Source organism: Melospiza melodia, chromosome 9 (genome assembly GCF_035770615.1).
Source record: "Melospiza melodia melodia isolate bMelMel2 chromosome 9, bMelMel2.pri, whole genome shotgun sequence".
Lineage (NCBI taxonomy): Eukaryota > Metazoa > Chordata > Aves > Passeriformes > Passerellidae > Melospiza > Melospiza melodia.
The window spans coordinates 16,438,486-16,453,372 of NC_086202.1; the positions used below are offsets into that span (position 1 = coordinate 16,438,486).

General features: G+C 43.6%; 1 protein-coding gene and 1 long non-coding RNA gene across 5 annotated transcripts in view; one reads left to right on the forward strand and one right to left on the reverse strand.

Moving 5' to 3' along the window:
- The window catches only part of LOC134421659 (uncharacterized), a 49,259-nt gene that overhangs the window by 16,672 nt on the left and 17,700 nt on the right, over positions 1-14,887 (reverse strand). For all 4 annotated transcript variants that reach the window (XR_010028650.1, XR_010028648.1, XR_010028647.1 and 1 more), the window contains 2 exons: positions 10,738-10,875; positions 9,543-9,902 (listed from right to left, as the gene is read on the reverse strand). This is a non-coding gene — a long non-coding RNA (uncharacterized LOC134421659). The remainder of the gene's footprint in view (positions 1-9,542; positions 9,903-10,737; positions 10,876-14,887) is intronic.
- On the forward strand, positions 1,227-5,297 carry PPP1R3C (protein phosphatase 1 regulatory subunit 3C). The gene is made up of 2 exons (XM_063163523.1): positions 1,227-1,276; positions 2,783-5,297. Exon 2 carries the CDS (start codon positions 2,784-2,786, stop codon positions 3,726-3,728), a length of 945 nt encoding a protein of 314 aa, XP_063019593.1. The 5' UTR covers positions 1,227-1,276; position 2,783; the 3' UTR covers positions 3,729-5,297.

Here is a 14,887-nt window from a genome sequence, read left to right on the forward strand (position 1 = left end):
GCCTCCAGCCTTTCCTGTTTGCTCCCTCTGCTTATATGTAGCTTGAATCCAAGGTGAAAGTGTCCTTGTCATCATCTGGTATGCTCACACCCTATCTTCTAATAACTCCTCACACATATGCAGTAGAGCTTTTAATTTCTTTTGCTCACAAATCAAGAACAGAAAAATCCTTTACTGTTTGTTCATCACTGTAAGCCCCCTTTGCTTCACATAGAACATAGGACTTCCTGCTGCTCATACAGATGTATGTGGTCTCATCTGCTGGTAAAAGCTGTGAACTCAGAAAAATCTCAGTTCACAGACTCCCTATCACATCTTGCAGGTTGACTGCAAGTCATCTACCACCCTTGGGAAAGAGCAGCTGGGCAGCAAAAAGGTGGCAGTGGAACTGTGGATCCACAGAACACTCAGGGAGAAAGCAACCAGGACATGGTCTTTGAAGAGTAGTAACTCAGTGATGAACCTTCTTTAGTAGGATTACTCAGCCTGCAGAAGGTTGGCTGTCTACAGCCTCTGCATGGGCTTGTTTGCCACGGAGCCTCTGGGAGGCAGGACACCAGCAGTGCCACAGTATTGCTATGGCTAATGCTGCAGGGGCTGCCTTCCAGCGGCTTTTGTCCCTTTCCTCTGGAAAAAGGCAGTAGATAAAATGTGGGACATGTCGCAAGGCCTGTCATCCTCAGATAGCACACAGATCACCAGGTGTGGGTGGTGAAAAGCTATCGGTGCCATTCACACTAAAAGTTCAAAAGTGCTTTTTCACTGACGACAAAGGCAGTTAAGATTCCAGGATGATGGATTTCTGGCCCTGGGAACATTACCTTACACCTCAGAGTCTCAGTTCCTTTCCAACGGAGCAGAGAAGTCTATAACTTAACTAAACACGGGTTTGGTTCCACGGGGCAAGGTCCTTGAGCAGCGCCCCGAGCAGCCCCGCCGGGCACGTGTTCGCGCCGCCGCAGGGTACAGAGGGTCCCGTCCGCTCCCCGTGCCCTGCACAGCCGCGTGCTGCACCAGCCCTGCCCGCAGCTGCTGCCGCCCTTCCCGGAGCACGAGGGAGCGGGGGCGGCTGCGGGCACGGGCGGGGCACCGGGGGCGCGTCCGGCCGGGAGCCCCCGGGCACGCGGCAGCCCCGGCCGGCAGCGGCGGCCGCGCCCCCCTCACGGCCCGGCCGGGGCCGCCCCTTGGCCGCGGGCCGCGCCCGGCCCCATAAAGGCGGCGGAGCGGCGGGCGCGGCCCCGAGCGGCGGTGGCGGCCCCAGCACTCAGCGCACCAGGTAAGCGCCGCCCGGCCCCGCTGCCCGCCCGGCTGTGCCGGCGGTGCCCGGGCCCCGCTGCGCTCCGCGGCTCCCGCCGGGCGCTGCCCCCGCTGCTGCCCGAGCGCCCGGCAGCGCCCGCTGCCCCTCCAGCACCCGGCAGCTGCTCCGGCGGTGCGTGGGGTTTGCATGCTTGGCGCTTGTTTGCTATTTCCGTGTTGCGTGGGCTTTTTTCCTTTTCTGTTCCCCCCCCCCCCCCCTTTTTTTTTCTTTTTTTTTTCTTTTCCCTGACGCTGCAAAAGCTCGGGTCACGAAAGTTGCAGAGAGAGTATTTCTGAAGCCTTAGTTCTATTCCTAATAAAGCAAAGCAAAAGTTGATTAATTTGATTCGAGTACTTTCCTCCTACTGCTTATTATGGTAAATACTCCACAATTAAAAAAAGCAAGAAGAGACCAGTGCAGCTTCTGCTTTAGTTTTGGCAGGGCTCTGAAATACCAGTGAGAACCCTGGGAAGCAGAAAGCCATTTATTTAAGTGACAAAGCAAATGCCTTTCTGTGACTCAACAAAACTCTGCATTTCCTGCAAGGACTGCATCCATCTCAGCAGGGATGTTCTATGGTTGAAGCCCCTTTTTAGAAATATTCAAGCTATCTGGCATTGTATGGGCCATGGCCTTGCACAGTAATTTTGCTATCCATCATCTGTAACTCTTTACAAAAAAACCTGTAGTATTCTTATTGAATCCTTGCAGTAGACTTTCAGCATAGTCTTTAGGGATTATCAAAAGTTGTTTTAAAGTCAATTCTTGAAGCCTAATGAGGTGAAAAAATAGTATGTCCTTCTCTTCTCCCACTTTTTCACCCTGCTTCACTCAGCAGTTGACATTAACAGTGCAAAGAGCTCTATTACTTAGACCTGGGTTCACAGCTCAAAAATATTTCTAAAGGTGCTTTAGTATTTTTAACAAGTTCCTAAAAAGATCAACTGACAGTTGTTCAGAGCCACAGAATGATGGTTCTGCATAAAGATATATAGAATCCCATCTGATGCTCTGATGGGATAGGCAACTTGCTTAATATAGTGCTGTCTGTGCTCAGAGATGAAGCAGCTGATCCGGCTTGTTGGAATTTTAAGACCTCACTCGGGGCCTCTAAGAGGGAAGTTCAAGTGGATGAGCACTTCTACTCTAACTGGATCTGTTTTACTCGCTACTAGAAGGCTCTTTTCTCTATTTTCAAGAAAATATGTTCAATTAGCTTTCACTAAAATCTGTTTTTTCAGAGGTTTGGATAAAGAAAGGACAGTAGATTTGAATTGAAGAAGTTTAGAATGGCAAGAAATGACTGACTAGTTTCACCCTGGTTCTGTAGGTCGGACTGTCAATTTTGATTTAGGCTGCATTGTTTAAAACTGTGCAGAGATGAGGCCATGAATAATTAAGAGAATGATGAAGTAAACACCATTCTTGAGAAGCTTCTTATCTGATGTAATAAATGATGACATCCTGTGTTTCTTCTCCATTCAGAATGATACAGATCTTGGACCCGAGACCCTTGCCCAGCTCCAGCATGCCTGTGGATATGGCCGTGCGAATTTGCATAGCCCATTCTCCACCACTGAAGAGCTTTCTCAGCCCCCTTGAGGACTGCCAAAGAAACAGCTTTGTGAACAGAATCAAACCTCTCAGGCCGTGCCTTCATGTGAAGTGTGACTCAGAAGCTCAGAAGAGCGACTGGAGCCCCTCGGCAGCCCGAGCCAAGAAGCGCGTTGTGTTTGCTGACTCCAAGGGGCTGTCCCTGACAGTGATCCACACCTTCTCCGAGTTCCAGGAGCCCCCCATGTGGGATCTGCCATTTGACCTCTTAGGCATTGAGGACATAACATCTGACCTAAAACTCCACGAGGAGAAAAACTTGATTCTGGGTTTCCCTCAGCCCTCAGCTGACTACCTGGACTTCAGGAACCGTCTGCAGACGAACCTGGTCTGCCTGGAGACCTGCACCCTGCAAGAGAAGGTCCTGTCAGGCACTGTGAAAGTAAAAAATGTCAGCTTTGAAAAAAAGGTTCAGGTTCGTATTACTTTCGACACGTGGAAGACCTACAAAGATGTTGAGTGTGTGTACATGAACAATGTTTACAGTGATTCTGAAAACGATACCTTCTCATTTGCCATTGATTTTCCTCCTGCCCTTTCCCCTGAAGAGAAGATAGAGTTTTGCATTTCTTACCAAAGTGGAGAACATACCTTCTGGGACAATAACGAGGGGCAGAATTACAAAATTGTACACGCAGAGTGGAAGCCTAATGGTGTTCAGATACCATCTGCCAAAGAAGGCTATGTAGATCTTCAGACTTCAAGGAGAGGACAAGAGAGAGAAGCTGATCAGCTGGGCAGTCCAAGGTTGTCCAGTGGCCTGTTTCCCCAGTGGCAGAGCTCGGGTCAGATTGAAAATTCATCACCATATTGGTGATCCAGACTGCTGGGGAAGAATCCTTCCATTTGGCAACAGAACAGTGCTAGATTTCTGGTTCACATGCTGCATGGTGAAGCCACCTGGCAGGTTTTGTTTGCTGTCTGAAAAAATCCAAGTTCATTAGACTGTGGGACTTGTTAAACCATATTATGCTCCTGAAGTTCTTAGTCAAACTTTATCCTTGGAGGAAAAGAAAGCCAAGGTGCAACTCATGTGTATGTTGCATACCATAGGAGTAGCTTGCCTGTATCTCAAGTATATGCTGCTTTCTTCCTGCTGTCAGCTCTCCTGGGTCACTAGGGGAGAGACTTGCAAAGTGTATGGAAGGCAAGGGTGTCTCAGCAAGCTGTGGTAACTGTGTGAGTGTATGTGTGTGCACAGGGGTGGAAACAGAATGTCACAACTCCTTCTGCACCTATCAGGAGTGCAGTAGCTGCTGCCAGGAGGCTTGCTGTGACCCTCTATGTGCTTGCAGCAAAGGCAGGTAGGGGTGCATGGCAAAGATTTGTGGCTTCAATACATGTGAAGAAACTTGGAGAGGATAATGGACAAGTGGGAAAAGGGGAAGAGGTAGTATGTGCTACATAACTTGGAGATGTGCAATGTTCTGATTACTTCTTTCCAAAGCTGTTTTTCTAAATCTCAGAGAAAGATCTATGGGATAGAAAGAAGACTAAAGAAAATGATGCAAAGTGAATAGTAGAAGTGACCACTGCTTTAAGAAGTCTTCTCTGTCCTTACTGTCTTTGTGAAGCCTTGCATTTGATAACAAATGTAACCTTGACTTCACCATCTTACTTATTTAGCAGGCAAATGGTTGCCTTTCAATGTTAAAAGAAAAATGTGCCTTTGAAAAAATTTTAAACCCACCCTAATATGATAAAAATAGGGTTAAGCAACAAAAGAAAGTGATTCTGAATTTCCTACTCTGTAGTATCATTAGGTGATTCCACTCATCACCAGATCTAATCTTACAGCATCTGATGGAGTATCTTGCTCCTAATTGCAACGTTAGCCATGACTTTTCACAAGTAACATAGGCAAGGTCCTTCATATTGAAGACAGTCAATTAGCTGCACTTTATGAGAGCTAATGTCTTTAAAAGAGCAGGGTTGTTACTAGTTTTTTCTAGACTGAATATAGGCTTGCACATAGAAAACTGTTCTGGTTTACCTCATTTTTATAAGCTTGTTTTTAGAGTTTAGTAAACTAATATATATTTTGTATCTGTATGCTTATAATTTAACTTTCTGAGCTGTCAGACTTTAAATGTTATCTGGGTTTCATGCAAGACTTGTGTGAGAAATTGTCCAGTACATGCTCAGCAGGTGTGAATGCTGGCACACTTTTTAGCTATACTGAAATGGTGTTAACATCAAAAAATAAATCACATTTTTGTCCACGGCTAAGAAATATAATAGCCTGAGTGTGAAGCTACTTGCAGTGCAGCGAGATGTTAAGTACTAAGGTGAAATAAGCCTCCTCCACTAATTGCACTTTTCCTTATGTAACCTTTGCTGTTATGTGTAAACTAGCTATTTTAAGAATAAATTTTATTTTGATACATCTGGTTCTCACTGTGTCAGCTCAATCTGTCTATTTTCTCAGTTTCTGTAAAACAAACTTAGCTGTGATACAAAGTACAACCAGTTTGTTCTGTGCCATGTCTGCTAAAGCTGGCTGTGGTATGGCATCTCAGATCAGAAACTGGCACTACCCTGAAAATGAAATCCAACCCCTTCACTACATGAGAGTATTCACCTTGCAAGTTGTATCATTTTAAGAAACACTGTATCTCACTAAATTTGCCTGGAATATTTTGGTTTGACAGATTTAGTCAAGGATCTTGCTGTGCTGTGGGCAAGTCTGGCAGGAGCATGTCTTAATCTGAGGGCCAGACTTACCTGCTGAGCTAGACCATATGTGATGTGTGGATGGGTGAATCTACACAGCAGCACTTAATGTTTTCTGGCTTGGTTTCACCTGAACTTGGCTGGTTGTGCTGCCTCCAGCAGCTGTGCTGCTGTCTGGGGCAGTGGGGGTTATACCCAGGAATCCAGGGAGCTGCCATCAGTCCCAAAGGACTTGCTGTGAAATAAAGGGTCTGCTGTGGGCCAGCCATGCACTGCTGAGGCTGCAGCCTGGCCTCATGGGCACTGAGAATGCAGAAAAGGGTGGGGGAGGTTTCCAAGGCTCCTCATCCTCTGGGGTGTGGGCAGAGGGCACCCCTACTCCCCTCCATGGCCAGCTGCACAGAGGATTTCTTAGTACATGAGCTCACTGACAAGATGCAGTTTAGTTCTGTCTGCTGCACACAGTGTCAAGGGTTTCCAGCAGGAAATCTAGCTTTAATTGTGAAAAAGCAATTCCCAAAAGGCAGAAGACATGAAGCTAACAGCAAGTTGCTGAGGAATTGATTTAGTGCTTCCCCATGGCTGGACACAGAGCCCACCTACCAATCCCAAACTCAATTACTAAGTACACTGGGTCTTAGTGGGCAGGAGCTCTTACATACTGGACCACCAGGTCCCTGCTCTAGAAAAAAAAAGTGAAGTAAAGAAATTAGTGGCTTGAAGGCTGCTCTGCCTCAATATGAAATTTGGCTTCAACTACCACAAAGCTACTGGGTAAAGGAGAAGCCCTCTAGCATGAGGAAAAGAAGCATTTCTTACCCTCCAGCCAGACTTTGAGATCAGCCAGCCCAACTGCCCTGCTCCTGACTGAGACATAAATCACTTAAGAATACCAGAAGACAGATTCCTTTGACCAAGCCTTGGCTTTAAGCCAGCTGCTTTGCAAAGATGCCTTGCAAGGCCCTAAGTGCCCAGCAGAGAGTCAATGTGGTGCTGCAGTGTTGCTCAGCAGCTTCAAAGCCCTCCCTCAGCTGAAAGGGCAAACGATTTCTCCTTTCTCCACTCCCTACCAAAGCAACACAGTTTCACTCTTTCCTCTTTTAAAACAGCTCATGTTCAACACTAAAGCTCACATCCATCAGAAAGGTAACAGGCTCCTGGAGAAAAGTGTTAGCAACACTCAGGTATATTAACTGAGAAAAATACTAGTCTACAAATCTTTTTATCAAACACTCAAAAAAACATCACCATTGGAAAATTGTCTTAGCATCTTAGATGCTGCCCTTCCAGACATATCTGTTCCAAAACCTGAAGGTATAAAGCAGATGTTGTCCTTGGAAAAAAAAGCTTGTAACCTGTGGCATTGTCTCATTCTCTTAGGAAGTCACTTTTTCAGCTGCACTGTAGGTCTGTATTTCCACCACTAATGTGACAGTAGTGAGTAACTGGATTCACTCCTATACCTTTGCAGTGTCTGGCTTTCAGTTATAGTCTATGGATGGCACAGTGCTTACAGACTTTATTCTTCAAACATGACTGTTTTAAGTTGGGTTCCTAATAGCTGTGCTCACTTTTGAGAAGCTAGATCTAATTTTGCCATGCAAAATTAAATTAAAATTTGCTGGTGTTTTATATTAACAAAGATCTATCACCCTGGAAGATCAGTGTCTGAACATTTCCTGAGAACATAATTAGAATTTTCATGGGCAATTAGTGAATGTCTTTTTCTGTAGTTAAATATAGCTAAGCAAATCACCACAATTTATATGGTAAATCTGGTATATTAATGGTAATGTGGTAGATTTTACAGTGTTAAATATGCATAAAGCAACAACTCCCATCTCTCTCAGACACTTCTGAGATTTAAAATGAAATGTAATTAAGAATAAAATATTTCCATGAGGCTAAAATAAAGGAAAGCAAGAATGTGCTAAATCCTCTTGAGAGGTCTCTGCTCCTGTTTCAAGAACCAGCTGTACTTCAGCCTGTTTTGGCTGGCATTCCCTTCACCTATTCTTACAGTCCTTCAGTGGTTGTGGCTTCCAATTATTCTTCCCTCATTTTAAGAGTCTCTTCAGGTCCCAGCCTGATTAAAATGAAGCTCTTAGCTTCTTGTTTCATTCTGCCTAGGCAAGAAGAAACATCTACAATAGCCTGTAATGGCTTGAGAGCAAAGAACAGCTCTCTCCCCTCTCACCACATCTCTAGGCTATGTAAAACTTCATTTCATTAAAATCAACATATAGACTTCCTATCCTTGTTTGGGAAGAACCTCTTACAGCTCTGAATTTTCCTTAAAGCAGAAATATCACTCTTGACCAGTCTGGCAAAAGCCTCATGGTGTGGTCCTCAACATCACCAGTACAAACTTAGCACAGCTCAGCTCAGCACCCATTTTTCATTGCTCAACTGGCTTCATGCATCTCATTCAGAAAGGCCTGGGGAATGCACAGCACATTTCAGTGCTCCAGAGCTGTCTGTGAAGATCATGACAGCTGGGCAGATTGAGTCACTGATGCACCTCACTGACCATTCATCCTAACAATGGCATTTCCTCCATTAAAACCATTAGTGTTTTTCCTGGTCCTCCTTCCTATATGGCAAGGGTCCCAGACAAAGAAATTGGTCTAGAATTTACTATACTATAAAAAGAAATAAATGGGGAAAAATCAAATAAAATTATTTGCCTCAAATATGTTATTGGGTAAAAACATCTGCTATCTCTTCATATTTCAGGTCATTATGATATTTTATATGCTTCAATCCTTACTTTCAGGAACAACATTAAAGTGGCCATTGCTACAGACTTGGTGGCAATTAGAGTGTAAGGGCAATTCCCCTTGCTTGCAAAAATGGGAAAACAAAACAAAAAACCTTCACACAGCAAAACTCCTGCCCTAAGCAGTCCCCTCATCCCTGAATCACACACAACAGTAGTTAACCATGAAGTCAAATCTGTGAAATTGTTATACCAAAAGCAACCATCTCAATATTTTTTTTCAAAAATGTTTCTTACTGATAGCCCTTTGAGACAACAACATTTTAACAGATGAATTCAGAATATGCAGCAAGCATCATTACCTGAAATCAGCAGAAGGTCAGGGTGAGGGGTTTTTTTGTTTGTGTTCTTTTGGTTTTGTTTGTTTGTATTTTTAAGTGCTTTTCTTCACAAAGCTTTGTGGTTTTCTCCTGCCTTCCCACTCACAATTCCCCTCCCCTTTTCCTTGCCTGGAGCTAAATCAATATTGAACCAGGAGACACATGAATTCTCAAAACATCCAGCCTTACTCTGGCCTAAAAGTGAATGGAATTTATAGAGATATACAACAGAATTTCACATACAACAGAATTTCACGAGATATAAGAACCCTCAAATACAAACCCATACCAACAAAGCAAAACCCCAAATCCCCAGTTCTTGTTCTTAGTTTAAAGCTAATTACACACTACAGGTCTATCAGCTGAGGCACCAAGAATGTTATGGTACAGCACAGACATCTTTGACTTGGCTCAAAGCACCACAGCAAATTTACTGACCCCAGGAAAACAGACCTGTCCATAAACTCAGAGCTCAGCCACAACCATTAGCAGCCACCTCTCTTCTACCCATCAGAAACTCAGGTCACACACTGATACAGCACAGAAACCCTCAAGGCCTGCAGACTTAAAGGTGATTTTTGTGTTCAGGTGACACAGTCATACGTCAAATATTGATATTCTTCCAACTCTTCACCTAACAAAGGCAAGTAATGGAAGACCTCCTAATATTTTCTGCTCCACTTTTTTGTTTTCTTGGAACAGTCACATTCTTCCACAGCCCAAACCAGCCCATGGTCTCTGTGTCTGTAACTATCACCTCAGCAACTGCACCACCAGAAGCATTTCCCCTTGCTCTGCATTGGGAAATCAGGAAAAGTTAACTTCAAAACCACACTCCCCAGCCCTCGAGTTTCTTTACCTTGTTATCAGGCTGTAAAATCCTCGTTTTTCTTACTGCTGTAATCTTCTGAAAGACCATGGTTGTCTGAATTTCTGGAAAATACCACTTTCAGAGGTCTGTCATCATCTTTGTTCAAGAGGGCCACCAGGCAGGATTTAATCCCAGTGCAAAGGAACTGTCTGCTGGTGCAAAGGCAACCCCAGCAACTGAGATAGGTTGAGTTAGAATCAGTCATAGCTCCAAAGGACAGGAACTGAACCACTTCCAGCGGCAGGAGCTGGAAATGATGCTTTAGGGATAGCTGCTATTGCTGAAGCCAATTTCCTGCAAGCTTGATGTCATCCTGGGGGTGGTGGGTGAGTGATGCATTGGCAGCACCTGGGGAAATGGGCATAACAGGTGCTGCTTGTATGGCACACATGGTGGCTAATTTTCTAAATAACAGAATTACATTCCTCCTCCTCCAAATCAAACCTTTCTAATGCTCGAGAAAACAAAAAAGGGTGTTTCCCAGGCCCCAGTCTCTGTCTCTCTCCTAAGTGTACTGGGACCAGCTGCCCAACTTTGTGCATTGAATCACGGTGAAGTCAAGTCACCAACAGAGAAGCAGCTGGGGCTGTGCTGAATGCAGTGCAGACCCTGCTGCAGTAACAGCTGTGGTACAGAGCATCTCTACTCAGCTGCAAGAGAACAACCAGGCACTACATTACATGATAAGACTCTGCTTCTCTATGGCAAAATCCATGAGCAGCTGAATACTGAAGAACTCAACTCTGATATTTATTTTAGCTAGTAATTAGAAAAAAATAGTATTTTTTATTTTGGTGAACGGCAAATGTCAATTATTGTATTATTATTCTCAAGATCAGTTATATAAATAACATTGCATTTTATTCTATACAGTGAAAAATATACTACATCAAATATAAAATGTTATACAAATGCTACAGGTGTACATCCTGGGCATGTGCAAGTTAAGGTGCCATGTAGCTCCTCATGCATTGTACTATGTACTCTTTATTTTGTTTTCACCCAGGAAAAGCAAATGCTACAGCCTCAAGCAGCTGACTGACATGGCAGAGAAGGTTGTGCTGGATTTCTCCCATCACGCTTCAGTCATTATTCAGAAAAAGGGAAAAAATAGAGGGATGAAAAGTGTTTCTGAGATCACATCCTGTTAGCTGTTTATTAGAACTCCCATCTTTACTCCTACCTACATCCAGGAGAATGCCCAGGTGGCTGTGAAGTCATTCACCCTGCAGTCTTTCTTCTCTCTTGTGGTAGTGTGGGAAGAGTTACTTTCTGTCCGCATGGCAGTGAGGAAGGATCACAGAATCAAAGAGAGGTGGTTCTGTCACAGAATCAAAAAGAGAAGTCTGTGAAGTCATTTTATATAGTCAGTCACCTTTCCTGGACTAAAAGCTCCTTAGAGAAAGAAAATTTTACCCCTTAGGACCTACGGTTCAGGGGTGTGTACTAACGCCTTCTTCAGCCACTGGTGCACATATTGCTATGCCTTTACAAGGAATAATTAGGCAGAGACATATATTTAGAGTTAATTATCTTGTTAGGGCAGCAAGAGCAGAGTGAATTCCAAATGCAAAATAAATGGCCCTCCTTCCTTTCCATATGGATTATATTAGCCCCTCTGGTGTTTGCTTATTCCTCTTGGGAGCCTTTTCAAAGTCTTCTCAGCTCTGAGATTTAATGCCTGGCATTGCTGACGTGCAGAATTAAAAATGTAAAGTGCATTTGCTGCCTTCTGTTTTTAGATTAGCAATAGAGAAAATGGAACCTGACCTGCACATAAAGCCAGAAGGGCCCAAGGGACACAGCTGCAGTGTGAGCAGAGTAGGAGAACAAAACCCATTGCAGGCAGCCTGGAGGGGCAGAAGTCCCTCTGGAGCTACAGGAGCAACTGGAGGAGAGGGAAGTTGTGGAGAAAAGCCCTATCAAATGTTCACTGCTGACATGGAGATCTGTTGAAGTGTTATTTCAGGAGACAAGAGAAGAGTGGTTTTGGCCAGGGAAAGGACTGCATCGCAACTTTACTCATATCTGCAGTTAGTGATCAAGTGGTTTGAGGAAAGAGTAAAACCCCATGATTTTCACTGGATGTACAAAACTGAAAATCTTTAATTAAAAAAATAAAGAGAATAATAAAAGTGTTTTTTCCATTTTCAGTGGAACATTATTAACAGCTCTAGTGTTTGCTTTTTGAAGTGGCCTACAGATAGTTTCCAGACATCATTCTACCTATTTTCCAATTTGTCTTGTTTACGGAATATTTTTTAAACCCTGAAGGCATAACTATTAAATCAGTACTTACAAAATGTTTCTCATGACAGTTTTGAAGGATTTTCTCAGAAAACAGGGTTACCACACCACCCTTGCATGACTAGAAACTAGAATAAATTCCTAGTATTTTAACTCTATTTTTATACTGTACTTTTGGTAAATAGAGCAGTGTCATTCACAGGTACATAACCTGAGACTTAGGTGCCACAGGCTTATTTGCCACAGGTTTAAACTAATCTTGGGACAGTGGTGGGTTTTCTTCATCTATGGTTTCAATTTTTGTCAGAGCAATTTTCTGCCTTTCCTGGTCTGAGTCACAAGTTTGTGAGAACAGAAAGCAGCTCCTGAGGTAAATTTACATAAGGGTTTATTTGTGCGCCTTTCTAGAGACAAATCTGCACAGTGCTTTGGGATGTATTCTTTCTCAGCTGAAGTTCTGGCCTCCTGCAAATAACCTTTCACGTTACTATGAATTTGCTGGGTTTGTGACTACCCTGGTGAGGGAGAAGTGTCAGTAGGGCAGTTCCTCTGAAACTCATGCCAGTCCTGCTGGAACTGACTTTGGCTCCTTATGTTCAAGCACCTTTTGTTCTCCAAAGGGCATTCCTTTTCAACACCATGAGCCCACATGATTTCTTGGACAGTTTGGATTTTCCTTCACATAATGGTGCAAATTAAGTGCCTCTGGCCTTCAGTAGAATTGGGATATGTGTGACTGCCTCTCAAAGAGGCAAAAAGCACAAAAGTGAAGAAGGACAGATCGAGGACTGAAGTCCCTGGATGTTTTCCACCATCCGGCCGTAGCTCCTCACTTCCCACGCCGGCTGCCAAGCTGAGCCCAGGCAGCTCCAGACACAGGGGGAAGGGGAAGGCTCAGCAGCTGAGGGCTGGGTTGCAGCTCAGTGCTTCTAGAGGAAATATTCCTCTGCTCTAAGAAGATGCTGAAATAGTTGTACTGCCAGCATCTGCTTCCTCTTAGACACCTATTCTACTCCTACATTTGACAGATGGACCAGTGAAGGGGAGATGAGTGCTGAGAGCCTCCTGTTAATTTCACTGATTTGGAAACAAAACTGAGAAATACATGTATTTTTATCTCTCACTTCTTTCAAAGGCCTTCTACTCCTTCATTCAGCAAGGCTAGAGCTACAAATCAAACATGGATTTTGTTTAACAAGAAGTGGAGTAGAAGATGGAGGCGTGGCTGATCTAAACCATTTCACCTGTTTTCGTGTTTCTGAAGGCCTGAATATTTAAAATGCAATTAAAAAATATATTCTTGGTGCAAAGACTCCTTCTGAAGTAGAAGGAGCTATTTTTCAATATCCAGCTGAATTTCCAACTCTATTCTGAACATGCAGTAAACAGTTAAGATTTTTCTTGGATAGCTCTCAGTTCTGTAGGTCAGGTGACACAATAATTCTATTGTGCTTGCCCCTGTTCTTGGGCTTCCTGCAGTTTTTCCTGTCATACACCCTCTATTCCCAAACTTGCTGTGGATCTATTCTCACCTCCTGCCCTGCCTGAAATTCACTGTATGTGCTAGAGTGAGTCAGCAGTAATTACACTTCATCTGTAGGAAAGACAGTGGAAAAGGAATTGGAGGTGATTCAGCAGAACACTTTATTGGCAATATCACTCTGGAAATCACCACACCTGAGTCCTCAGGTTGAGGGCTTCACAGTCATAGATCATTGTGTAACAGACAGCCATCCTAAAGGCTTTCTGCAGCAGTCTGAAATTTGCTATCCCATTATACTTAGGCTGCCAATCGAAGCACCATGGTAGGGCAGGGACAGTGCCTAAGTGCTGTGAGCAATTTCCCATTTGTTCTCTGTGTCAAACATTCTCTCAAGTCTCACAAAACACAGCCCTGGAGCTGGAAGTCATTTGAGTCTGATGAGTCAGAGCTCACAGTATTATTCTGGCACAATGGAGGCACTAGCAATTAAACCTTATTCTCCAGTTGTTCTGCCCTTTTAATCACTGCCAGTTTCTGGCTTATTGGTTGCTTTGAAGGAGATGGAGGCAGACAGCTGATCAGGTATCACAGAGATGTGCCATACTGATGTCAGTCTAACTGCAGAGTTAAAATCTACTGTCTGATCAAAAATGATTGGATTTATATAATGAACCCACCATGGGATTATGTTACCACATTCATTAAAACAAGAGCAAAACAGCACTGCATACCAATATTATAAAGGGAACCAGCAGTTAATTGTGTGATTGGCTTAGTTAATTTTTATTATAAATACAGTAATTAGCTGTGTAAACCAAAGTAATTTCTTCCAAAATGTAACTATTTCTATTTTTTTCTAACATTTTATGGCTGGGAATAGCTCGTTATGAGGCTGAGGGTGAACCCTCACTGGACTGGGCTGCACAGAGCAGGCTGTTCTGTGGGACGTGTAAGTTTGCATGTTCCTCTCCAGCCCTGCCAGCACTCTAACCCTGGGTGTGGTTCTTCCTTTCTGGTCTCCCCTTCCAACCAGAGCCTAGGAATTACATGATAATTTGTACAAGACAAATCAATAAAGAGTCAACACAAGAACAAGAAACTCCTAGTTTGTGGCTTAAGAAATGCAGTGCTTAGCATATTTTTCTTATAAGTATTTTGCAGCAATGACATGCTGCCCTTGCAGTGCTTTATAAGGCCAAGGCAAGATTATCTTTCCTTATCTCCTGAATATGTGTAATACCCTGAGCAGCATTTGCAGATGCTAATAAAGACAGTGTATTTTATGGATGTTCTAATTTTACAAAACCATGTTTCATTATTTGTTTATTTAATATATTCTCCAAATATTCTCCTTAAGACTGGCAGTATTTTGAACACACATCAGAAGTGAAGCACTGGGTGTTTAATGTCAACAAAAGAGACTGTGTGAAGGCCAAGTAGGGAAAGATGTGAGTGGAATGAGAGTGCTGTGGCCATGCAGGGGGGGTCACATTCAAGAGCAGATGTGAAAGCTGCTAAGCCTATTACTGAATCTTAAACGTGCAACAATTTTTCCTTAAATTCAGAACTGAGACTTCTCTTCCTAAGGGGAATAAAGGCATTT

Coding starts and splice junctions, on each gene's coding strand:
- PPP1R3C (XM_063163523.1), top strand. CDS start 2,784: ATGATACAGATCTTGGACCCGAGACCCTTGCCCAGCTCCAGCATGCCT.